This window comes from Vulpes lagopus, chromosome 9 (assembly GCF_018345385.1).
Source record: "Vulpes lagopus strain Blue_001 chromosome 9, ASM1834538v1, whole genome shotgun sequence".
Taxonomy (NCBI): Eukaryota; Metazoa; Chordata; class Mammalia; order Carnivora; family Canidae; genus Vulpes; species Vulpes lagopus.
In genome coordinates, this window is record NC_054832.1 from 58,786,956 (window position 1) to 58,814,230 (window position 27,275).

The 27,275-nt window shown below is 47.1% G+C and overlaps 1 protein-coding gene across 1 annotated transcript; it reads left to right on the forward strand.

Moving 5' to 3' along the window:
• SBSPON (somatomedin B and thrombospondin type 1 domain containing) lies at positions 1-26,637 on the forward strand. Its single transcript, XM_041769679.1, has 5 exons — positions 1-325; positions 10,645-10,839; positions 21,148-21,238; positions 22,828-23,004; positions 24,938-26,637. Exons 1-5 carry the CDS (start codon positions 112-114, stop codon positions 25,053-25,055), a joined length of 795 nt encoding a protein of 264 aa, XP_041625613.1. The 5' UTR covers positions 1-111; the 3' UTR covers positions 25,056-26,637.
• The last annotated feature ends 638 nt before the right edge of the window (positions 26,638-27,275 follow it).

Sequence of the window (27,275 nt, forward strand, 5' to 3'; positions counted from 1 at the left end):
CGGGCCGGGCCGCCGCTCTCCGAGGAGCCAGCTCCGCGCTGGGCGCCGAGGTCTGCGGGCGGCGGGGTCTGCGGGCGGCGGGGGGCGGCGGGGGGCGGCGGCGCGCTGGCCATGAGGACCCTGTGGATGGCGCTGTGCGCGCTGGCGCGCCTGTGGCCGGGGAGCCTGGCGGGCTGCGCCGACGCGGGGCGCTGCTGCCCGGGCCGGGACGCCGCCTGCTCCGCGCGCGGCTGGAGGCTGGACAGGGTGTACGGGACGTGCTACTGCGACCAAGCCTGCCGCCGCACGGGGGACTGCTGCTTCGACTACGCCAGGGCGTGCCCAGGTGGGTGGCGCGGCCGAGGGTGGGGCGCCGGCAGCCGAGGGGTACAGGGTCCCCCAAGGACCGCAGCCCGGGGGGTCCTGGCGCGTCCAGACGGCCCCTCGGGGCCTCCGGCTAACCCCTCCATCCAAGCACACCTCCCTGCGGCCTGGGGCCCTGCAGCCTCCTTCATCCAGGTGCACTGGGCTTCCCCCATCCTAGAGTCCTCCAGACCCCTCCCTCCATCAGGGACACCCAGCTTCCCCTGTCCTAGCCCCCCCCCGGACGCCCCCCACATCCAGGGATCTCCCAGTCCTCCCCATCTAGACACACCACTGCGAAGCACCTCTCCCCACCGCAACCTGGATGGAAGGGACTGGAGCCATCTGTTCTCCTGGAAGTTTGTGGGGTCCCGGAACTGCAGCCTGATAGGGACACCTCCCACCTGGAAAGGTGGCCTGTCAGGTTCCGCATGTCCATGCCCCCCACTTTCAGTCTGTTAACGCTCGGGGATCTCAGGGGCCTTGGGAGGGGTGATAAGGCAAGGGATGTGTGATTACCCACTTGGTGCCAAGGGCTGGCCCCGGTGGGTACTTCTGCAGAACAGGTTCTTGGAGGACTGCAGTGGTCCTCCCTTCTGGACTCCAGCACCTAGCACAGCCCCTTTCTCATGGGAGGTGTTCAATACACTCTTTGAATTCAGTTTTATCTCTGGAGTATGATAAGAGGTTTTGTCTCGGGTTTCCTATTATGTTTTCATCTTGCTGGTTTTCCTTTAGGGTCAGTCTTTTTCATCTTTCTATTTCCACAATATCACAGCCCCTGGTAAGGGCTCAATAGATGCTGATTTAACTAAATTAAGAGATGTAGAGATGCTGAGTACAGTCCCAAAGAACAAAGTTTACCAGAGAGAAGCCAGCTCTCTTCTTGCTCCCTGCTGATCTCATCGCCCCAAATGCCTCGCAAATGTTAGGGTTGGACCTCAAGGATCCCTGTGTTGTGGTATCCTTGGCACCCTCTTGGGAGAGGAACCCTTGGGTGTCTGTAATTACTTGGGGAACCGGATGCCCCATAAAGAGGAGCACTCCTCTGCCTCCCTGATGCTGGAAGAGGCCACCTGCCCCTGGCAAGGTATCACCCAGACCTGCTACTGAAAGAACACAATTGAAAAACATTAAGATTTTTTTTTTATCCTGTTTGAAAGCTAATGATTAACCTATGAATATCGATCCTCTTTTTGATAAGTTCTTTCCCAATCCTGCTTCAAGATCCAGGTATTTTATTGTTAAAGAAAGGTGAAGAGTCAGTTATTTAGGAAATGTGATGCCCTGGGGCCCAGGGTCCCCAAACCCCTCCTCCTCCACTGAGCATCAGACCGAAACACCTGTTTGCCTCCATTTCCTGGATCCCTGAGCAAAGCCTCTCTCCCTAAGGCTGATCCCTAAGGCAGGATCACTTTCTCACAAGTGACTTGCTTACATCTTAAAGGTAAATAGAGAATTCCTGTAGACCAGGTAATGTGCCCCAGTCTGTGGGAAGTGCAGGGATACAAAGGAGACAAGGCATGGTCTCTGCTCCCTACGAGTTCATGGCCAAGCAGGGGACTACAACTGCCAACCACCTGCGACATGCTCAGTGCCCAAATAAGGGATCCAGGAGACTAGACAGGGAAAACTCAGAAGCCCCAAGAGATTCAAGGAAGGCTTCCCAGAGGAAGTAATGTGCAAGCATGGTCCCAGAGAATGAGCAAGAAGTCTCCAGAAGGTGAAGGAGAATTCTAGCAGGAAAGCATCCTGTGGTCCTTCAGCAGTCCCTGTGGGTGTCCGCCTTCTGTGCCCGGAACTGGGCTTGCCCCAGAGGCTCCGCCGGTGGAAGGACAGACGGCCACCACAGCTGTGGAGAGATTCAGGCACAGAAGAGGCCGGGTAGGACGGATGCAGGAGAAGAACCGGCTTTCCAGTGAGGCCTCCGGCGCTGTGAGGGCTTGCAGGGTCCTCAGTCGTTATTTGGTCACAGATACAATCCCTTATTTTCAGTGCAGGCGGTAGAAATCTTAAAACAGAGAGCCGGGGGATCCCTGGGTGGCTCAGCGGTTTGGCACCTGCCTTTGGCCCAGGGCGCGATCCTGGAGTCCCGGGATCCAGTCCCGCATCGGGCTCCAGGCATGGAGCCTGCTTCTCCCTCTGCCTCTCTCTCTCTCTCTCTCTCTCTCTCTCTCTCACTTTCTCTCTCTGTGTGTGTGTGTCTATCAAAAATAAATAAATAATTCTTTAAAAAAAAACAAAAAACAGAGAGCCGATCACTCGGAGCGGGGATGTGTGGGGTAAGTAGGCCCAGAGGAGAGCCGCCCTGACGGCCTTGGGAAGGGCTGGGGAGAAGCCCCCGCAGCCTGGTGCCCGGGGAGGAGCTGCGAGCTGCGGGCCTGGACTGGAAACCAGGAGGAGGAGGGCGCCCACAGGAATCGAAAAAGGGGCACCTGCGGCCGAAAGGGGCCTCCCCTGGGGAGCTGGCCGAGGCCAGAGCAGGAGCGGCGCAGGGCCTAAGAGGCCCCTCGTTGGTGAATTCTCGGTGCCTGCGGTTTCCCGGGGGCAGAGGAAGAAAACCGAGACGGTTGGAAGTGAGCCGCTGGCTGGGCAGAGCTGAGCGTGGAGGCCGGGGGCTTCCAGACCCGGAGCCGGGCCTTGGCGGGGCTGCCCCGGACTGAGTCGGCCGAAGGGGGCCCGGCGACACCTAGATGCCACCTGCCGCGGGGCTTGTGCCTCGTTGTCCCTTCTTCCCCACTGTATCAAGATTCGGCAGCTCGGGGCCTGCCAGCCACTCCTTGGGCATAGAACCCGGGCTGCCCCCTAGGATCTCGCCTGCTCCCCCAGGGTTGTATTACCTGCTGATGCTGTCTGAAACCTTTTTGGCTGAAATCACTTTATAGGTGAGCCAAGAATGGAGCTGTGTCAGTAGGACTAAGAATGCCTTATTTCTCTTCCTTCTGATTTTTTTTCTTCTTTGTAAAGACATGGTTGTTGGTTTTGTTTTGTTTTTGTTTTTTTTTTCTTCTGGTGCAGCTAAGAGATGAAATACTGGAATTTCTTTTTCTAAATAGGATTTTTTTTTTTTTTTTACCTAGTAAAAATAAAAATAAGTTATTGGAGCTGTGGAATTCCCGAGCTGCCAAAAATATCTGTTCCGAAACGAATGGGCTCAGGAAAATCTCATTAGGATGTTGGTGTATGGGTTTCAACATTCAACACCGATTATGTATCTCCATATCCCTCCCCTGCCCCCACCAAGAAAAGGAATAGAAAATTCTCCCTTGGCTGTGTCTGATCAGGGATAGGGAGAGGTAAATAAAGGAGGGGACAGACCCAAGTTAGAATTTCTAGAAGGCTCACTTATCAGGCTCACAAGGCCCCAGTCTCCAGTTCATCATCTGGGTTCCTAGAGTCTGCATTCTAAGATCATAGAAACAGTAGGCTGCATTAGATTTTTGATAAGTGAATTCAGGAAAGAGAAATACTTAACCCAAGTGGGGCAGGGCAAAAGTTGAGTAGCCTGTGTGAGCCAGTCTTTTCTGCTAGATTTACTGGGGAATCTAAGAAACTAACTGGTCCAAATTTGCTGACTGCACACCTGGAAGGAGAAGGAGCAAATGTACTTAAAAATACGGGCTGCAGGGGTACCTGGGTGGCTCAGTGGTCGAGTGTCGGCCTTTGGGTCAGGTCGTGATCCCAGGGTCCTGGGATGGAGTCCCACATCAGGATCCCCACAGGGAGCCTGCTTTTCCCTCTGCCTATGTCTCTGCCTCTGTCTCTGTGTCTCTCATGAGTAAATAAATAGAATCTTAAAAAAATATATACGGTCTCCAGAACTCACCCAAAAGAAGGATGTCACCATCCACAGTGATTTAGAAAGTGGAGGCTTTACTGGAACCATTGTGGCCCAAGAGACAGCATGTGGCTTCCCCTGCCTTTGTCTCTGTAGGAAAAATGAGCAGGGCCTGGCGCCAACATTCAACATGACTTGACTTTGCAGGCTTGGGCCGCAGCCCTGGTGTTCAGTGGAGGAGGGTAGAGCTGTCAACCCTTATGCAACATTTACTCTGTGCCAGGCACCTCACAGCTCTAGTCTTACTTAGGTCTCACAACCCACTGGTTGGTAATCAGAGCACCAGAAGGTTGGGAAATTTATCCAAAGCCCTATAGCTAACAAGTGATGGAGTGAGATTTGAACTCAGGAAGTCTTGAGTCCATAGCCCACACATTTAAACATTTTGTTTTGACCCTCAGAGAAACGAGGCTTTATGAGAAGCTATGTACTTTGCAGGGCAGACCCCAGATAAATATTTGGGAGAGTGAATGAGCCTTCTCTGTCCTTCAACTGACACTCTTCAAGGGCAAAAAGTGTGTCATGCTCCTCTTTACAATCCCCTAACAGCCATCGTGGTGTCACTTAATTATGTTTGTCTAAACAACCTGAACAGTCAGTCTACCGAGAAGATGTTATAGCTTCAGTCAGAGGGCACTACCAGCTGGACTGTAGCCACCTGTCCTTTTATATATCACATTTTACTTCCTTAACTACAAAATATGTTTGTGGCAGACAATTTGGAAAATATAGAAATATACAAAAGAAGAAAACAATTCACCTGGAAACTTACTACGCAGTAAATGCTTAAAAGCATAATTATCTTTTTGATTTGTATGCCCCTTTTTTCTGGGTTTATATGGTGTATTAAATTTTATTTCCTAATGAGGGAGTCCTTTTTATTGTCTCTCTAGGATTTCATGAACTTGTCTAGTTAATATCAAAAGAAAAAAGAAACCCACTAGGGGCCAGATAACAGTTTCTTTTCTTTTCTTTTTTTAAGATTTTATCTATGTATATATGTATGTATGTATGTATGTATGTATGTATGTATCTATCTATCTATCTATGAGAGACACAGAGAGAGAGAGGCAGAGATGTAGGCAGAGGGAGAAGTAGGTTCCCTGCAGGGAGCCTGATGCCTGCTGAAATCAGTCACAGGACCCTGGGATCATATGAGCCCGGAGCCAAAGGCAGACGCTCAACCACTGAGCCACCCAGGCGTCCTGATAACATGGTTTCTTTCTTTTTTTTCTTTTTCTTTTTTCTTTTTCTTTTCTTTTCTTTCTTTCTTTCTTTCTTTCTTTCTTTTTTTTTTTTTTTTTGATAACATGGTTTCTGTAAGAAGAAGAAATACTTAATCATTTTATTGGCGCTTTGGGGGGGGCAGGTGGCAAATAGGCAGTGGGCAATGTAGTCTCATTTGATCTTCAGAGAAGATTTAATAAGATTTCTCAGATAAGGGGATTCATAAGGAAAGAGAAACGGCCTATGACATTTAAAATCGTCTTATCATGAGATGTGTGTGTGTATGTGCATGTGGTGAAGGGGCTGCTTTATTTTTCTTCCACAGAATGTCAAGAAACCAAAGCTAGGCATATGTGGGACTGCTGTGGGTAAAGTGCAAGAAGAATATTTTCATAGGAATGACTAGGACTATTTGAACTTAACAACATGAGGGAGAAAGCCCTTGCTCGTGGGTGGCCTTAAACTTTTAGGTGGGAAAGAGCCAAGCAGGCAGGGCCAGATCCCTGATTAACCAAGGAGACACTGCATGAAAAGGAGAGCAAGGTTTTATATTAAGAAGAAATATCCCAAACTATAAGTACGAAATGAAGGACTGGCTGTCAGCTCAGTTTGTCGCTGTATGTGTGTGTGTGTGTGTGTGTGTGTGTGTGTGTGTGTGTGTGTAGCATCATCAAGAAGAATAGTAGAAAATGGTTTTTTTAGTTACCTTTTGGTACTTAAGACTGAGACTAGTGTGTATGGTTCTGGTTGCTCCTACTTATGGAGCCTGTGAATGGACCTGGAGGGGGCCCACTGGTAATTCTGAGAGGGGGAGTGGGTATAGAGAGATGGGTCCAGCAGCTGGAGTCATCACCCTAAAAAGTCCCTGCTGGAGGGAAGGGGACTTCCTGACAAATTGAATCCCTGAGCCTCACGGATTAGATAAACATAGATTTTTTTTTCACCATATTCTGAAATTCTTGAGTGAGGGAAATTTGGATCAAAAAGGAGGAAATACCACTCCCTACCACTGATAATAAAATGAAAGAAGCTGGTACTGGCAGGAGACACAAATGGATTTAAAAGCATTGGGAGGATTTGTGGCTGCCAGGAGAGGCTGGGATCTATATATGCCAAAGGCGCAGAAAGCCACACTCCTTCCAGTGACACCATTTGGGGCACCGTTTGGTTCCTGGGAGAACCCAGACAACTTTTGCCCAGGTTAAGAATTCCAATATTTTTGGCTCTGGGAGTTTTGGATTTTGCTCCTGTCCTTCCACTGGCTTTCCTTCCCACTCTAGAGCCTTAGGCAATTCTTTGGCTTCTAACTAATGATATGAGCAAATTTGTTTAGGAAGGAGGAGGAATGGGTCCAATGCCATTTCTTTTTTTCATTCGTTCATTCAGCAAATATTTATTGAGCATCATGTGCTAAGCACAAGGCACAAAATGAAAAACTCAATGACAATAAATAACACAAATAAATATGTAAAATATGTAATTGTCAATTATGGAAATATTAAGCAGCAAGCAACACTGAACTCTGAGAGGAAGTAATTTTATGGTGTGGCAGGTGGGAGGCTGGAGGTGGCACTGGGAGACCACTTAGATAATCCAGCCAGAGAAGGACTCCCTGAGAAACCAATAATTCATCTGGGGCCTAATGGATGAGCTAACCCCAACCATGCCCCACGTAGGAAGAACATTCTCGGCAGAGGGAACCCACATACAAGGTTCTGAAGCGTGAGAGAGTTTGGCATAAGGAGGCCAGCGTGGCTGGAACTTGGAGCAGAGAAGGTGGTGGGAGGGGAGGGACACACACTGGGTTACACGGCATGTGATTTTATTCCAAATTCAATAGCAAACCACTGAGACAGTTTAAAAAGCCATTTATAAATTATTGTTATTATTATATTTTTGAAGATTAGTAGAAAATCTTTTAAGGTAATTGAACTTGGATATGACTGGATATCCCTGTTAGGACATGTGAAAATGTGCTCTACTCTTGTTTTGTGCAGATTCCCTATTGAAATCTATAACTTATTTCTCTGTTCTTGGCCATTCTCCTTGTGGTTGTGGTTTGGACATCTGATCACCAGAAAGCTCTTGAGGAAGGGGAACTAGCCAAAATTTCAGAGAGGACTTGATAGTTCCTTGTACTCTGGATCTACCCATTATTTTACTTCCGAGTGAGCCGAGGGCCAGATGTGCCCACTGGGCCTAAGTCAGGAAATTAGGGATCTATGCCTCTGTTCTCTTCTGTGTCTACTTCCCCATCTCTGGTGTTACTACACTTTTTGGGACCACCTCCCAAATAAATTACTTGCATTGGAATCCACATCTCAGAGTTGGGAAACTCCACCTGAATATTATACCGAGTCTAAACAAAGGAAAAAAGAAAACAGCTTGCCGAGCATTCTGGCATCCATTAAACCCAGGCTGCTTTTTCTTCTAAAAGGGATGGGATGATGTCATTAAATCCTAACCATTAGGACATTGGGAAGCTGTGACTTCCCTGGAGTCAGGGATGATGACGTTGCTCACTAGGTCTATTGGCCTCCAGTGATAACCAGTGAGATGCAAAGATTGAGAAAGATCTGAACAAAGATATTTTGACATGCTGGCTGTAGGTACGAATACTAATGGAATAATTCAAAGGAAATTTGTGTCATGCAGCTGTAATGTATGACTTGGGCTGATAAATCTGTTAGAAGTTCCTGTACTTCCCCTGGCCTCCATGGCCAGAGATCTCTTGTGATTTATGGCAAATTGCAATCCAAACAATCAAAAGTTCACAAGTTAATCATGAATATAATCTTTTCTGCAGAATAGGAATAAATACCTCAGATTCATCGTCCAACTCAAAAAACTTTTGTGGAAATAATTTTTTTTACTTGTATAATTCTGTGTGAACTTTTCTCATTTTGTCTTATAATGAAGCAGTCAAGATGATGTTCAGGACTCCTTTTTAAAAAAAATTTTTTTTTTTAATTTATTTATGATAGTCAGAGAGAGAGAGAGGCAGAGACACAGGCAGAGGGAGAAGCAGGCTCCATGCACCGGGAGCCTGATGTGGGATTCAATCCCGGGTCTCCAGGATCGCGCCCTGGGCCAAAGGCAGGCACCAAACCGCTGTGCCACCCAGGGATCCCGATGTTCAGGACTCCTAATTTTCTTTATGGAGCTGTTGAAGTCATGGATTGGAAATATGAGACATAGCTATGTCCAAGGTAACCGATAGGAACAACAACTGATTCAGTGATACTGTGATTTGAGGGCATTAATTCTGGGTCAAACCAAGTAAAATATGTAATTGTGTAAAATAAGTAAACATTATGTAAAATAAGTAAAAATTATGTAAAATAAGTAAACATTGCACCTGAGACACAAATGTTGAAGAAATACCAGGAAACTCAATTCCGTCAGAAAACTGTCCCCAGTATCATCTCTCACCATACGGATAGTGTGTATTCAAACTGAGGCCCTATTCCTAAATTCTGAGTTAATGCCATGGCAACATTTTACTCTATAGTGATGTCCAATGTTAATCTTCGAAACAAGTGTCTCGTTTGCTTTTTAAGGTGTATTATTAAGTGTTGCTTAAGGCCAACACATCAGGACAAGACTAACTAGACTCAGGGATGAAGATATTTGGGTGACAGAGACAATTGTTGGGAGACTTAAGCTTCTCAGCTCCTAGCTCGGCAGGCAATCTCTTTCTATGCCTCTGGCTCTAGGGCTCCCTTAAATCATGGGATCACTAAAATTCAAGGATCCCTCTGATCCGCTTGAAATGGCCTGTTAACTGCTTTTCCAAAGGATGTGTGCCTGGCAGGTACCGGCAGCAAGTCTCCTGTGCCTCATCCTTGCTTCCTGACCCACCTGACATGTGATGCCTGTGAGTTTTTAGATGATTAATAAAAGCATGTTTTAAAGCAGTCTGAAGTTTTTGAATTACTGACAGATGTTTATGTTGTATGTGACCCTTTTCATGTCAGGGTGAGCTGTGTGCTGCCAAATGATTGGTCTTCCAAAACCCATGAACCCTAAACTGGAGTGTGCTGAGAGGCCAAATGAGTTTTCAAGTACAAGCTGTCAGAAACCCAAGTCAAGATTTCAGAGACGTTAGAGTGCTTTCTTGGTGGAGACTCTGTAAGCTTGAAAGTATGAGGATGGTAGGGAAAGTGGGTCACATTTTGTGGGAAAGAAAGAGTTTTGGCCTCTCCTTCAGAGGTACATCTTTTGTTTTCTTCTTTTTCTTATAAACGGTTTCAAGCCCTAAGATAATTCCACTTAAAAACGCATTATGGTCCTTTTAAAAGATTTGTTAAGACTTTTAGTGGGGAAATTAAGTATGCAACCACATTGGTTTTCCAGCCGCGGCCAGAAAATTGTCACTAGAACCAAATTCTTACCCCCGACTCTGCCCCTTCATGCGACCATGAGTAGCACTCTTCACCTCTGTGGGTTCTGTTTGTTTTTCTGCAAATTCCAACTCTCCTAGTTTAGGCGTCTAAGGGCCTTGGAGGATGAGAATCTAGCACCTAAGAGAAGTCTCAAGTCTAGAGGTCCCTGGGTGTGGCCCTAAGCTATGTCTGATGGAGAGACACATTTGGGGGTAAGAAGTGACTTGGACACTTTCCTTTAAATTTTTTTCCCTTGGGCACCAGGGTGGGCTCAGTGGTTGAGCATGTGCCTTTGGCTCTGGTCCTGGGATCCAGTCCCACGTCACCTCCCTCTGCCTGTGTCTCTGCCTCTCTCTCTCTCTCTGTGCCTCTCCCAAATACATAAATAAAAATCTTTTTTAAAAAAAATTTCCCCTTTTCGTTATCTACAATGAATATGTATCGCTGTTACAGTAAACAACGTTCTGGGCAGGGGAGGGTGACGTTAAAGTCAAGGAAATGCAGGAGCAATGATGGTATCTCAGCGCAGAGTGTGAGGTGTGAGGAAAGCATCACTCCCTTGCCTCGGGCGTGGGGTGGGGGGGGGTGTGTGTCCCCGGCTCAGACCCCCCCTCCCGACCCCGAAGAGCTGCCTGTCCGCCTGCCCCTTTGAGGTGCGGGTGCTCGGCTGAGCATCAGGGCGGGGGGAGTGCAGGCCTGCGGCCCCGCTATCCCCGCTGCCCCCGCGCCCCCCCGCCCCCCGATGCGCAGCGCTGCCGGGGTGGGGGGCGCCCCGACCGCTGGCGTCGGCGGGAGCAGCGGCGCAGGTGTGGCCAGGTGAGCGTCCCATCCCGCCGCCGTGCTGTTTTTCAGCTCGCCCGTGCATCGTGGGGGAGTGGAGCCCCTGGAGCGGCTGCGGGGACCAGTGCAGGCCCGCGGCCCGCGTGCGGAGGCGCCCGGTGCAGCAGGAGCCCCGGAACGGCGGCGCGCCCTGCCCGCCCCTGGAGGAGAGAGCCGGCTGCCTGGACTACTCCACGCCGCGGGGCCGGGACTGCGGGCGCGCCTTCGGTACTGGCTTCGGCGGGGGCGCGGGGCGCGGGGCGCGGGGAGCGGGGGCGCGGGGGCGCGGGGAGCGGGGGCGCGGGGAGCGGGGAGCCGGGGCGCGGGGAGCGGGGAGCCGGGGCGCGGGGAGCGGGGAGCGGGGAGCCGGGGCGCGGGGAGCGGGGCGCGGGGAGCGGGGAGCCGGGGCGCGGGGCGCGGGGAGCGGGGCGCGGGGAGCGGGGAGCCGGGGCGCGGGGCGCGGGGAGCGGGGAGCCGGGGCGCGGGGAGCGGGGCGCGGGGAGCGGGGAGCCGGGGCGCGGGGCGCGGGGAGCGGGGCGCGGGGAGCGGGGAGCCGGGGCGCGGGGCGCGGGGAGCGGGGCGCGGGGAGCGGGGGAGCCGGGGCGCGGGGCGCGGGGAGCGGGGGCGCGGGGAGCGGGGAGCCGGGGCGCGGGGCGCGGGGAGCGGGGCGCGGGGAGCCGGGGCGCGGGGCGCGGGGAGCGGGGCGCGGGGAGCGGGGAGCCGGGGCGCGGGGCGCGGGGCGCGGGGAGCGGGGAGCCGGGGCGCGGGGAGCGGGGAGCGGGGAGCGGGGAGCCGGGGCGCGGGGCGCGGGGAGCGGGGCGCGGGGAGCGAGCGTCGGCCGGACGGGCCTCCCTGTCCCAGCCCCAGCCCCAGCCCCAGCCCCCCAGCCCTCCGTGTCCTGCGGGTGCCCTGGGGGGTGCTCTTAACCCGCTGGGGGCCCTGCTCCGGGGGGGAAGGAGGACACGTGCCTTGCGATTATTAGCAAACTCAAGCTGGAGACAGAGGCCTTCAGGTAGGATGTCAGTACTTCACCGGACACTAAGCGCCCATGAGGATTAACTATTCATCTTGCACTTTTGTTTTTTTAACTATTCATCTTGCACTTTTTTTTTTTTTTTGACTCTTCATCTTGCACTTCTTTTTAACTATTCACCTTGCACTTTTTTTTTAAACTATTCATCTTGCACTTTTTTTAAACTATTCATCTTGCACTTTTATTATTATTATTATTATTTTACTATTCATCTTGCACTTTTTTTTTAAACCATTCATCTTGCACTTTTTAAAAAAGATTTCATTCATGAGAGAGAAGCAGGCTCCATGCAGGGAGCCGGATGTGGGACTCGACCCCAGGTTTACCAGGATCACACCCTGGGCTGAAGGCAGCACTAAACTGCTGAGCCGCCCCGGGCTGCTATCATCTTGCACTTTTAATTCCTATGCAGTCAGGTACGCTTATCACTCGCACGTATGAAAGCAAAGAAAAAGGACTAACTCCTGGGCAGCCAGGGTGGCTCAGCAGCTTAGTGCAGCCTTCAGCCCAGGGCCTGATCCTGGAGACCTGGGATCTAGTCCCATGTCAGGCTCCCTGCATGGAGCCTGCTCCTCCCTCTGCCTCTCTCTCTCTCTTCCCCCTGCCCCCCCTTAACAAATAAATAGAATCTATTTTTTAAAAAAGGATTAACTCCTAAACAGTGATAGATTATTCTCATAAAACACCTGTTCCTCCTCTCCAGCTGCCTGGATTGGGGCTGATGGGATCAGATTTGTGATCTGAAAAGATCATTCTGGTTGTGGAGTGGCCCACGGAGGGGCCAGAATTTGGCTCGTGAAGGAGTCGGGAGCCATAAGAAGCTCACAAGGAAATGAACAAAAAGGCCGGCACCAGTGTGTTGATCTGGATGGAATCTGATAGAGCAAAACACTGACTTCTCAGGATAACAAACATCAGGTGTTTTTCATAGGAACCTGGAAATTTTTATGCCAACATGATACTCATCAAGCTATTTTGCTCCTTTTTTTTTCCACTCTAGCCACAAATATTTATTGAGAGTCTACTTGATGCCAGGCACTGGGCTGGGTGCCAGGGTTCCATTGGTGACATAAGTTGACCTGAGCCTGCTGTCATTTAGATCACAGTCTAGTGGGGAGAGGGGAGATGATAAATGATGCTCTTAGGGGATTAGTCCCAGAAAATTACAGTTTCATTTTGGTGCAAGTGGTACTAAATGAGTGAGTTGTTTGGAGCTACGAGTGCGTGTAATAAGCTGATTTCCCCCTGGTCTTGGGGGAGGAGCAGAACCACAGGAACAGGCAGGGAGACTTCCCTAAGGAAGGGTAGATAAGGCTGAGAGTATAGAACTTTCCAGACAGAGACTGGCTTGGTGAACCAGGTAGTCAGGCATAGCAGTTTGAAGGATTTGGGGGCTGATGTAGGAAAAACATGACCACAAAAGGGGGTAATATGCAATAAGCTATTTTGGGTGGTGCCTGGACAGACTTGCATGAGAAGGGAAAGTCCAGAGGCTACAATGTGGGGGGACCACCATCCAGAGGGGAAGGAGAAGAATCTGCCGGGGGCTACGTGTCTCTGTGATGGCAACTAAGCAGCATGGGTAGGGATCTCTGGGTCAGAGAGTTTTGAAGGGCAAATGTGGTACCAGCTTGGGGTCTTGCAACTATAAGGCTTTAGCTCATCAGTGGCCAGCAGATGCCAGGGAGAGTTCTGCATAGTATGTAAAGCGGAAGGGGCCATCATGGCTAAAAAATCTGCTTGTTTGGTGATTTTTAAAACAATTTGGAGGGTGCCTGGGTGGCTCAGTCAGTTGAGCAGCCGACTCATGGCTTCTACTCAGGTCCTGATCTCAGGGTGGTGGGATTGAGTGGGGCTCTGTGCTCAGCACAGAGTCTGCTTAGGACTCTCCCTCCCTCTGCACCTCCCCCATGCTCACTCAAGAGCTCTCTCTCAAAATAAATAAATAAATAAATCTTTAAAAAAAACAATTTGGATGCATAAAAATTTGAGTTTGCTGCCAGTAGGCTTTGGAGCTAGCAGGTCTCAGCCTGCTGTGAGGAAGTAAACAACCTAGAACCATCTTTGGCTCATTTCTGTAACACAGGGAAAGCACAAGGCCCTTTTGAGAAGTTGAAGGAAGGCCAGAGTCTGGGGAGCACAGACAGTGAGGTTGGCATTGAGAGGGGAAGCATCGGCCCACAGCTCTTGGTTTAGGATTTTGGTCTTTACCTTACAAGCCCTGGAGAGCCACCATAGCATTTTCTGATGTGGTCAGATATGTGATTTGAATAGATGCCTCTGGGGGCACCTGGGTGGCTCAGTCGGGTAAGCATCTGCCTTCTGCTCAGGTCATGATCCCAGAGTCCTGGAATCCAGCCCTGCCTTGGGCTCCCTGCTCAGTGGGGAGCCTGCTTCTCCCTCTCCTTCTGCCTGCTGCTCCCCTGCTTATGTTCTCTCTCTCTCAAATAACTAACTAACTAACTAACTGACTAAATAAATAAATAAATAACATCTTGAAGGAAAAGAAAAAAGAAATGAAAGGAAAATAAAAGAAAAGAAAAGATGGCTCTGGCAGAGGAGTAGCTAACGGAAAGGCCGGGATGAAGGCCTCTCATGGACACAGCAGTCAGATGAAGCTCCCTGGGAAATAATTTAGTGCTCACAGAAACCGTCACAAACCATATTCAGCTCATGCGCTCTGCAGAGCACTGTAGAAAAGGCCTGGGGAGGAAGTGGCTGTAGGACATTATTGATTTTTTTGGATGACACTTAAACCTATGGTTGATCTATCTGGGAAGAAGCTACTTTGCTCATCTATAGAGTTTGGCTGCTAGAAAGTTTTTCTTTCTTTCTTTTATTTTATTTATTTATTCATGAGAGACAGAGAGACAGAGACATAGGCAGAGGGAGAAGCAGGCTCCTGGGATCAAGCCCTAAGCCAAAGGCAGATGCTCAACCACTGAGCTACCCAGGTGCCCCTAAGTACATTTGACTCCTTCGTGCTACGCAGACTGCTTCGCAGCGCAGTAGCTCTTTATAACAGCATAATATAGGTCACGGGCTAAGGGACAGGAAGGTCAATGAAGAGGATGATGCTATAGAACATGGGTCAAGGGCACCAGGGAGCACTGGGCCCACACCCTGCCCCCTGGGGTTCTCATTTCTGCGTGGAGTTGCCCACTTCTGTGTCCTCTGGGCAGAGCCCCTGTCTTCCTCCACAGGTCTTCATGTTCCCAAATTACCCCTCTCATCCACCTCTCCCACCAAACTCCAGTAAGAGGATTTTATATATAAAGCAGCAGCCTTCATATGTGACTCCTCAGAAGACCAACAGGAAGTATCTGTACTCCGTGGCCTTTCCTCATAAAATCCAGCTGGGGAAGAGGAGAAATCTGTATTTGGGGACGGGGCACTGGCATTTACAGCCCAGCCTTCGGTTCCTGAGATGCACTTTCCTACTGTAATATCTTGGAAATGATGACCGCGGTCACAAACGGGTCAGGGAAGACAGGACCCCTCAAATATTCCAGTCTGGTGGTTCCTTACGTGTGGTCCCCAGCCAGCAGCATCAGCCTCACTTGGGAAATTGTTAGGCAAGTTCCTCGGCCCCATGAGATCCGGGTCGCTGGAGCTGGGCCCGGCACTGTGCTTGTAACAAGGCATCCAGGGGACTCTGCTACCCACTGAAGTTCCAGAACCGCTGCTGTAGCCCAAGTATGGGGGCACGGTTCTTCCCTCAGCCTCTGACTCAGAGCTGGATCACCTAAATGGCACTTTCCTGAAGGCAGAAGCTCCCAAATGCAAAAGAGGGGTTTAGTCCGGAAAATGTGGGGTAAATCAGATTATTTTCACTAACGAAGAACTTCTCAGAGCCTTTACTATGCTAATAAGCATTTTCATTCTACAAGAGGGAGGTAAGAGAGGGGATGTTTTCCCACCTTACTTGATTAAATGACCCTTTTTCCAAGGGGATCTCATTGACTCACTAGTGTTCTGTGGAATTCACCTGGGAAAAAGATGGACAACGAAAAGGGAAATGCAAACAGTGGCATGAGAATCCCATTTGGTGGATTGCCCTGAGCCCTGTGTCACCGCAATGCCCATGCATTCAGTTATGCGTGTCATTTATTGAAGATTCACTGAGCATCTACTTACAGCCAGTGCTGTGCTGGGTTCTGGAGATACAAACTCAAATAGCAAACATATTCCTGCTAATTATATTTCGGGGTGACGAGCGACTGCCATGGTGGAGGGATGCACAGGTTCGTGCAGAAGCACAGAGAAGGGGCACCCTCCTCTACCCAGGGCTCTCAGTTCTGCTGCGGGGCCACCGGTTACCACCCACCCCCCTCCACCAGCCTTCCTCTTCACAGGGCAGTAGCCTTCGATGCCTGGGGTAGCAGCCCCTCACATCTGCAGGGCAGAGAGCTTTTATGGACATCATTGATTCAGTGTTCATGGCCATCCTGTAGGAGAGCATATTTGCCTCCCACAGCTACTGTCACAAGTTACCCCCAACGCAGTGGCTTACAACGACTCAAATTTATTGTCTCAGGGTTCCGTGGGATAGAAGAGCAACCCAGGCCTCCTCCCTGGGCTAAAATCAAGGTGTTGGCAGGGCTGCGTTGCTTTGCGGGAGGCTCTGGGGGAGAATCCATTTCCTTGTCTTTTCCATCACCCAGGGACAGTCACATTTCTTTCCTCCCAGCCCCTTCTTCTTCACACCCAGCTACCTCGCATCTCCCTGCTTTCTTCTGTAGTGACACCCTCCTCTTCCTCTTTGAAGGCCCCTTGTGCTTACACACAGCCCACTGAGAAAATCCAGGGTAATCTCCCCGTTTTAGGGTGAACCGAGTAGCAGCCTTCATTCCATCTGCAACTTTAATTCTTCTTTATGAAATAACATATTCGCAGGCCCGAAGGATGAGGATGTGGAAATCTTCGAGGGGCCATTATCCTGCTTACTTGGAAAGGGGACAGCCTCGTTATCCTTGAAACCAAAAGGACATTGGAGCTCAGGGAGGTGACAGCATTTGTGAGGGACTTCCAGAATCTAAACCTGGGTCTCAGGGCTCTGAATCCTGTGGGCTTTTTCCCCTCTTGATATTGCTTTGCTGCTCCTGTGATCATGAGAGCTAACGTGGCAATTACAGGTTCTGGTAACTAAGTAGAAAGAGGAAGGCTCGGAGAGGCCCGTGAATAAAACACGACCACTGAGGCTGTCTTATTAATGATCAAGTAGCCACCAGATTTCCCCCATTTCCTTAAATGCATATCGTGATTGTACGTTTTTCATTAAGTAAATCCAAGAGGCCATGTTATTGTATTAGTTGTACATCCTGACTTCTCCCAAAAGAAGTTGTCACCTTTTCATTCCGTTCCCTTGGGCACTGTATCTACAGACCAGTGGTTCTAAGCCTGCTTTGGTGACACCCCACTGTGTCAGAGGGCTTGATGGAATTCTCTAAGCAAATTCAATGTACTTTCATGTTCAAAGTCAGTGTGTGCCGCACCGTGCTTTTAGAAGTAGAGTTGTTATAAAACCGAACAATGGGAGGCTGATAGGACGCCAGAAAAGCTGGCAAGTGGCCTCTTAACAAAGAATTATTACATCTGAATATTGTTGCCAGGAAGGGAGAAGGGGGTGGGGGGAGTAGCTTTGAGAGCCTTTGTCCCCGGGCTGTGTTCCTCCACACACAAGCAGCAATGGGACTGAAGGCAAAAGCAACCTCTACATCACTTACCACTCTTAAGTAATGCAAATTAAATTCAGGGGAGGCATTAAAAAGTCGTGCTGGTTCAGAGACCTCCAGGCAATCTGGCTGCCGGTCTGTTTTCTGAGGACTCCTGTTCAAGGAGGACGTGGCCCTTGTCTCAGGAGAATGTGCCACCGAACCAGGCCGGGGCTCGAGGCGGCAGGACACACAAGCCCCAAGCCCCGGGGTTACTGGCTTGCTTTTGTGGTCAGTGGCACCCACGGAGGCTTGGCGCGGCATGTGGACAGCGGACCTCAAGGACCAGAGGCAGGGGCAGCCCCGGTGGCTCAGCGGTTTAGCGCCGCCTTCAGCCCGGTGCCTGATCCTGGAGACCCGGGATCGAGTCCCATGTCGGGCTCCCTGCATGGAGCCTGCTTCTCCCTCTGCCTCTCTCTCTCCGTGTCTCTCATGAATAAATAAATAAAACCTTAAATAAAAAAGAAGAAGAAGAACCAGAAGCAGCTATCTTCCGTGTGGGGTCCTTGCTGCATCATTCGCTGTGGATCTTCCTTTCATTTAACTGCTGTGAGCCTCCGTGTTCTGATGAGAACCCCTCATCAGGGCACCTGCAGGGCCTCAGGATGGAGGCTCACAATGTCCCCTTTCCTCTTTCATTTTTTAAAGATTTTATTTATTTATTTTAGAGAGAGAGAGAGAGAGAGAGCACAAGTAGGGGGAGCAGCAGATGCTCAACCGACTAAGGCCCCCTAGAGCCCCCCTCCTTCTCTTTTAACGTTGCTTCATATTAAGGACAGTGGTTAGCGACAGAAAGGGAACACGGAGCAGGATTTAAGCAATTCATAGGATATATGCTGCATAAAACGGTGACACGTCGTGATCTCTGTTAACGATAGTCTCCAGGCAGCGAGGAGCATGGTTTCAGAGATACGGGCTGACACGGCCGTGTTTAGACAGGAGCCTTGAACATGTTCCTCAAATTCTCTGTGCCACAATTTCCTCATCTGTGGAATGGGGAAACAGTAGGACCTATCCCAGAGGGTTGCTGTAAGGGGTAAATGCATTCACGCGTGAAGAGTGCTCAGCATTTTGCCTGGAAACTTAGAAGTGCATCATTGTTAGCTTTCATCATTATTATTATAGGAATTTTGCTAAGGGTTTTATATCAGATGTTATAGTCATCCGCTTGCCCTCTACCCCCTAAACTCATTTCCTCGCCCTGCCCCCGAGCTATATATTAAATGCATCGCCTTTGACCTTCTGTAGTAATATATGCGGTACAAATAAGGAGATCACATAAATGTTTTGAGCTAAAGAAACACATCCTGAAAATTTCATAGTTTGACTGGTCCCATGCCAGGTGGACTGAGCAGCAATTGTATTCTTCACTTACTGAATAGACACGTTAAATGCGTCAGAAGAACAGAAATGGAAACAATACGTGGGAAAGCTAAAATTCTTTCGATGTTTGTGTTCCAGATAATTAGAGCTAAGAGAAACAGTAAGTTCCTAACATACATGCGCTCACTTGTTCTTTCTGACTCTGTCTACCGATTTGGGAACTTCCAAATGGAGCTGTCCATCTCCAACAACTGAGTTGTTTTTATTATTATTTTTTTTTCATTGTGAATAAATCTTTAAGAAAAAAATTTAGTTAACAAAAAAATTTAACAAGTTTCACTTAGCAAGATACACCCAAAAGGAAATCACAGTACGAAGAAAGTTTGAAGTCAAGGCCTCACCAATTCCTGCAGTATTAGTAATGTGTCTCAATTTCCAAAACTAACTTATTTTTTAAAAGCTTAAACTTAATCTAAAAAGATTTTTAAAATAAACTAGAATGAACAAACAGGAGAAATGTTCCTCTTTGAATCAGGGATCTAGCACCTTGAGTTTAAAAACAAACAAACAAACAAACAAACAAACAACTTCTCCCCAATGTGTTCACAGTGATGTGGTGTAAAAGATCATCCATTTAATGTACTTAAAACTACTCTTAAACTGGTCACAGGTAGAAGTGGCATGTTCTCTGGAAAACAATTAATTGTGTTTGTGCAGTAAGAAAGAGTCTCACAGCTGGGACTCTGAGGGCCTGTGCTAGAGGTGAGTAATTTTCATACCAAGGAGATTAAGCACCAAGCCATCTGTCACAGGAATGATACCTGCAACTCCTAGAAGCAGGTGGCTGCCAGGTAGTAGGCCACTCTGGTCTAAATTCCCTAGGAATACCAAAAGGCCTCCCTAAGAAAATCTAAAAAAGAATTAGGGCTGCCATCTTGTGGCCATAAGGAGCTAGGAAGGAGCCAGGTCGAATGAACGTGTGGGCTTGCCACGGTTTTGCAGCTATTTCCCTCGTGCCATTTTGCTCACGTTGGTGGTGACTTTGGCATCCCACCAGCCAACATCAGCTGGTCGCCACCCTTCCTGGGGCGGTCCAGTTTCTGAGACGAAAGGTAGGAAGGACCGTTGAGCCATCTCAGCCACAAGGCTCCGTGGCGGAACAGAAGACCACAGGGAGGTAGCACCTGTGTGCCTTGGTGGCAGTTCTGAGACATCATTCACTCACTCATCCAGCCACCGTTCATTGCCTACATGCTTACTAAGCGTGTAAATGTGTGAGGGCCACAGTGATGACCAGGGCAAAGCCCACCTTCCTTGAGTTGACAGCAGGGCGGCACTGGGAGGCTATCTGGAGGTGCTACACTGTACTTAGCAGCAGATGCCTCCCCACACTGAGGGGTGAAGAGGAAGGAGACACACAAGAAAATCGGTGAAAGAAGAGAGCGGAGGTGGGAGGGAAGGATTCCTGGCTCCCTTTCTTCTCTCTGGTCCAGAGCTGCGGAGTTAGGTTGGGGCTGGGGACAGGGAGGGGGAGGGGACCAATCTGACTTTCCTGCTCACAGGCTGAAAGTTGGCGTGGGGAGGATGCTGTGCTGGCTGGAACCAGGCAGTCACCCCGAGGCCACATGCAGGTGGGAAGCTTCCAAGCTGGGGTTGCAGAGACCTGGGGCCGGTGTACACTCACACCTCCTCCCTTTTTTTTTCTCCTCCCTTTTTTTTTATATAAATTAATTTTTATTGGTGTTCAATTTACCAATATACAGAAAAACACCCAGTGCTCATCCCGTCAAGTGCCCCCCTCAGTGCCCGTCACCCATTCCCCCCCACCCCCCGTCCTCCTCCCCTTCCACCACCCCTAGTTCGTTTCCCAGAGTTAGGAGTCTTTATGTTCTGTCTCCCTGATATTTCCCAACATTTCTTCTCCTCCCTTTTTTTACTGCAGTTTTCTCCTTTTCACATTTCCTCTCTCTAGGTGTCTTTTGTTCTCCTTACATCCCCTCTTCCCTCTCTTTTGTCTTCTTCCTCCTTTCTCCCTCCTATTCTCTAATTTTATTCTTCCTATCTTTCCCTTTTCTCTTCCTTTCATCTTTAAAAATCTCTCCTTTTCCCCATGAGCTTTCCCCCCCTGATTTACTCGCATCTTTTCTTACCTCCTCTTGGTTTTTGTTCCCGGTTCCCCTTCCTTCCCTTTCAGACAGTGTCAGTTTATTACCAAGGACAAGCCTGCTTGTCAGTCCTGCAGTCCTCCCTGCCCATCGGCGAGCACACAGATTTTCCTCCAGCTGGGTTCTGGGGACTGGGGGGTGGGTAACTTGGCCCCGTCTCTTTCCTGGTGGTGTACCGTGCGTGGCCCCTTGCACTTAGGGATGGGGGTGCTTGAGACAGGATTGACACCAAGTTTGGGAAAGGTCGTTCTGGGTCCTTTTTTTTGGCTGCATGTGTCCAATGCCCTTCTCTCTTTCCTAGTCCCTGCCTTTATAACTACCTCTGCATTCAACAAGGAGAGAACAAGACAAGCCGCCTCTCCACAGTGGTCTACAGACACAGAGGATGCCGGGTAATTTGGGGGTTTTGTTTTGTATTGTTCGGTTTGGGTTTTTCAGCTTATACTTTTCCAGTGGTATGGCCTGGTCGGCCCACGAAGCTCATCTGGGTGGGATAAGTTTTCTTCTCTTACTTGTTCATTGACTTTGGGGAAAACGTGACTCCTTACCGCAAAGCTGGGACTTACCTGTCTCTCCCCTGTTTTTGTGGGGCCACCAGGATTTGTCTCTGAGGTCCTATCAATAAGAAACACGCTATATAAAATGAGGATATCACTTTATCAGTTGTACTAAGGATGTTCCTCTTACAGGATTTAGGAGAATTCAGGCTCAGACTCTAGCACCTCCTGTGTTTGGTGAATTTGAAAGTGGCCCACACCTCAGCTCTGAGGAGTTCTTTCAAGACAGAAGGCCCAGGCTGGGAGGGACCTCCACGCTTACTTGAAGCCTGCACTGCAGCGGTCAGCACAGGGACACCAGGCAGCTGCAAGTTCAGGCCCCCACACTGCCAGGCACTAGCCGTGAGACCCTGGATACGGGGTCCCACCTCAGTTGTTCTTCTTGAAAAATGAGAATATTAATGCCTACCACATGGCGTTGTTAGGAGAATTTAATGAGAACATAATGAAGAGACGTCTGGGTTAAGCTGTCTGACTGAAGCTGATTGAAGCTGCGTCATAGAATTTCCTACTTCAGTACCCAAAGGTACCTAGTAAACGGCCTATTGCTCTTAAAGCTCTTTGAAGCAGACTCGCCAGTCGCTTTCCATCTAACCTAGGACAACTCACAATTCTATGGACAAGAAACTAGCCCATTGGAGCTTAATTAGAACCGAAAACACCACATGTGGAAATTTTACTATGTTTTGCTTCCCTGAAGAATTGTAAAATTGTGTTGCTTTTTTAGTACAAGACTCTAAAATATTCACCCCTGTCTGGATGCTCCCCCCACAGGCCTTCAGTCTAGTCACTTACAGTGCTAGGGAGTTTTACGGTTCAGTGGAAGGTGACACTAGCCTCTGTCACAGAAAAATGTCTCCAGCTTCCCATTTCCTTTTATCTGTGATGCCCTATATAACTTTGATGCTTGGATTCAAGTCCAAACTCCTCCTCATTAGCCCAGATCATGCAGGTGAGCCAGATGGGGAGCATAGGGAACGCCCCCGGGAACGTCTATGGGGCAAAAAAGCTCTGGTGCCAGCTAGGGCACTGATAATAATAAGCAAATTCTTACTTGATTTCTATTCTTTATCAGCAAAATTATTAGGGGCTATCTTCCTACTGAAATGTACTTTTTATACACAATTTGGTGGTCAGACTTGATAGGAAACAGGATATCCAAATTTCTGCAAACTTATGGATTGGAAAAGAGCCATAAGTTTCACTCTAGTTGCCAGTCAGACAACGTCCATCATCGTAGTTCAGCAAATGAGAAACTTTACAAGGCATTCTGTGACTGGTGCGTAGCTTGTGAAGATGCACCGCACCACTGCCTTCTCCAATCTGTCAAATGTCCTTGGGGGTTGCAGGCTTCCTAAGGCTTTTTTACAGTGTTAGCCTATCTCTAATTACACCCCATGAAAGTGTTGCATTTTTTGCTCTAGATATTGTATGGAGTTCAAGACAGAGTCATTGACTCATCACTGTGCTCTGGAAAATCGCCCTCTGACTCGATGGATGCAGTATCTCCGAGAGGGGTACACAGTGTGCGTTGATTGTCAACGCCCAGCTATGAATTCTGTGAGCCTTCGCTGTTCTGGAGATGGCCTGGACTCTGATGGGTAAGGAAGAAACATTGGTTGAAGGACTTTGTTTTGTTTTTCATTTGGAGAGATCTATCCTGTGTCCTGAACAGCAGACTATTATGTAACATATCAGGGTATAATTTGAGAGTCAACATACCAAGGAGAACCTTGTCTAGCAGTTCCTGAATCCAGGGCTCAGTTTACACTATGGGACTCAGAGGCTCTATGGCAGAGATGAGGGAATGAATTTGGATATTGGGGTTCATATCATTCTCCCAAAGGACCATTGAAACCTGATCACTCCAAAGCCATGTTTTGAAAATCAGAACCTCTTGGGATGGTGACTTAAAATATACAGATTCCTGAGCCCCATATGAGACAAACTGAATCAGTATCTTTGGGGGTAGATTTTTAACCATCTTCTAGGTCAGGAGTTGGTGGACAGTAGACACTTTCAGCTTTGTGGGTCATATGGTCTCTCTAACTACTCAATTCTGCCCCTGTAGCATGAACACAGCCACAGACACTATGTGAACAGGTGAGCTTGGCTTTGTTCTAATACTGTATCTATGGACACTAAGATTTGAATTTCAGGTGATTTTCATGTGTTGTGACTTAAAAAAAATTTCAGCTCTTTAAAAACAAAAAAACATTCTTAACTCACAGACCATACAAAAACAAAGGGTGGGCTGGATTTGGCCCAAGGGTTGTGGTTTGCTGACCCCTGCCCAGATGATTCACTCCCATAGCAGTGTTTCAGAACCATTGCCCAATGGGGACAGTCATAAAACCATAGCCGAGATGGTGGTGGGCTCATCTTTGCAGGATCAGAAACCTACAGAAATCTATAGATTGTCCAAAAGAAGTTACCCTGAAAACATTTTGTCACCCTGAAAATCTATCCCAGTCTGTACATTTATCAGTTATATCTGATAACACTCTTCCTAAGACTAGACTTCATGCTGGTCAGCTATTGGACAAAGACCAGTTTTAGTCACACATGGATTATGGTTTGTTTTTTTTTTTAAGATTTTATTTATTTATTCATGAGAGACACAGAGAGAGAGAGAGGCAGAGACACAGGCAGAGGGAGAAGCAGGCTCCATGCAGGGAGCCTTATGTAGTACTCGATCCAGGGACTCCAGGATCACACCCTGGGCTGAAGACAGGCGCCAAACCGCTGAGCCACCCAGGGATCCCCAATTAACTATATCAGGTGGAACTGGTAAAAATACGAATTTGAATGTAAAATATGAACCTTTCCAGCTAGTCATTATTCCCCACAGTATATTTTAATATTTAATAACTTGAATTTATGTTTGTTAGTCACTTGTGCCTAATAGCCTTTGTAAGGAGTACACCATATGAACAACAAAGTAGGTAAGACATGCATATCAAATCAAAACGAAATCTTTAGACATAATATTTTTCTGAATATCTCATCCATATTTTGTCATTAAATGAATTTATAATTTAATTTGTACCCAGAAAGTACCTTAAGCCCTGGCTGAAGCTCCAATGACTTTAAAAATATTAATTTCAACAATCTGGCTTTGCTCTTCCTGCTTCTCCTGTTCTTTCACTATGGAATCAAAGAGTTGAGGATTCAAGAGCTCATTTGGGTAGACCTCTGTAATTTAAATATACACGAAACAGGAGCTATGTTCCTTTATGTAACACTTCATATATTCAGATCAAGTGAGAGAGATGAATACAGTAACCTCAAACAGTTCTCTCAACAAGAGCGTATCCTCAAAAAGGAGATTAATTTGTAACTTGTTTTGATGGAACCCCTAAGGAGGGAAACTCAGTTTGTGATCCTTTCCTAATTTCAATTTTTAATGCACTTCAAAACTTCTGGTATGATCATTCTTTAAGCAACACCAAAACACTTCAACGTATGATTCTGTAAAATTAGAATTTTTTTTGGTTTGCTTTCAGCATTAACTTTTTCAAAATATCGTTTCAGAAATCAAACTCTCCATTGGCAAGCAATTGGCAATCCTCGGTGTCAAGGAACTTGGAAAAAAGTTCGGCGGGTAGATCAGTGTTCTTGTCCAGCTGTTCACAGTTTTATTTTTATATAGATGCAATGTGTCTAGAATGTGTTCGTAAACATGCTACACATTACCATGTCATGTTCAGTACTTCAAAAACCTTCAAAAACCATTTGGCCAAAGTCCCTGAACACATGCCATTGCCAGAATCTGAAGAGAAAGAAAATTCACGGGCCGGTTCTCAAGATGTACAGTACCTTTGTTTTTATTTTTACTGCATTGAAGACCCATTCTAAAGGTTCCTGTAGTTTCATGTCCATGTCCTATGGCTTCTTGTCCCCTCAAACAAAGGTGGCCCACACAACACAGAATACATGTCTGTTTGCACTAAAATCACTACAATATGGTCCATTTATTGGTAAGTTGTCACTGAAGGGTATCCATGCTTTGAATCTTGCATTCCTTCTTTCTATTCTGTAATCTCTTAAAAACTTCTCACTTTAAAAAATGTGTACAGATATATATATATATATATACTCCCACATATACATTTCCCATATATTATTCCATAAATTGTGAAATGATTTCAAGAAAAAAGTCACAAATAATTTTCCACAGGATGAGTTATTTAAGATTTAGTAGGTGTTTTGTAATGAAAAAACCAATGGTTATGTTTAAAATGCTTTTTTTGAAGAAGAAATTTTCTTTGGTTAATTGAGAAGACCAATCAAATGTTCATTTTAGGTCAATCCAGGTTCCTTAAACGCTATAATTTTCATGAAGAGAATTTTGGCACCAGTGAAGGACACGATGCTTTAACTATGAAAATTTTACCGTCATTAGCATCTAAGATTGTTTCATAGGCTTAAAACTTGAAGTTGACTAAAATAATCTTTCAGCTTTAAGTTTAAACTAACTTCAAGTTTAATTGAAGTAAACCTACTACTTTTTTTCTACAGCACACATTTTCTTCTAACTGGGGTGGAAGGTAGAGTTATAAATTATGGAAGACATGGATTTTATTACATATGTGGTGATCTCACACACAGGGAAGTATTAGTCTTCTTCTTTTATGATTGGCAAACCAGTGAACCAGAGAGAAAGTGGCTTAAGGATGGGTTATTTTGCTGGTCAGCCACAGAGACCAATCTTAGTTTCTAATCCGCTTCAACGAAAAGCCTGACTATGCCAAAGACAGCTGTGAAAGCTAAGCTCTTTTCCGTTCTGAAACAAATGTTAAGTTTAGGGTGTTTTCTCTGGAGAGCTGCATCTTAAAATCTAAACCCTTTCAGTCTCATTTGTATGAAATATTATTCACTCACAAATGATTTACTAAAATACATATTTCTTGGTACTTATCAAGTAACGACAAGAATGACACTAGCAAACTTAATAGGGCCAGGAAAGTTCCTAGTATTTAATGCTGAGAGTAGCAATATTTCTGACTATGTATTCACTTAACTGTCAGAGTTGTTTTTATGGTAAATTCTTCAGAGATTTATAATAAAATTTGAGTCTCATCAAGGTAAGGATCTTAAGCTACAAGTTCAGTATTAACATTTTAGGACCATTTCTAACATTTGTAAAGCAAGATTTTTGAAGATTATACCTGGGTAATTTTAATGTTACTTAACATTTTTATACCAGTTAATAAACTCTCTGTTCACATTTTTAAGAGATCTTTACTTGTTTGACTAGAAAATACCCACATTTCCTGGACTGGACAGGGGATGAGCAAAATTTCCCCAAAAACCAAATTTAAAAAATCCTTCAGAATTGGTAGGGATACATATGGAGACTATCAGCCATAAAGCTATGCTGTATTTCTGGTTTCAGGGTGTGTTATATTATTTAACATATTTGAGTTGTATAAAATCGTTTTTCACCTTATGTAGTTTTTTAGTGCTGGCCACTTATTACTTTCACAGTGAAGTATATTTTTATTTCTATTTTTGAGAACAACTTCATAGGCTAGAATGGCTTTGAAAAGCTTATTAATTCTAACAGATTACAAGGAAACAGTTCAGAACTGAAAATTGTAGCCCGAGTGATTAGGGAAGAACCAAAAGTTTTATTTTCAAGGCTAAAGATCAAAATATTTAAGACCTCTTCAGTATTTTTTCTCAATGAGTACCATAGGGTCCTTGCCACAGGCACTCTATGGTGATGTGCGGATCCTAGGATTACTTAGTAGATTGATTTTTAAAATGTATTTGTGGAAAGTAATTTGAAAATAAGTATACCAAAAAAATTATATCATATGTAAAGATACACACACACACACTCAGGAAAGATGAAGAAAGGAATTAG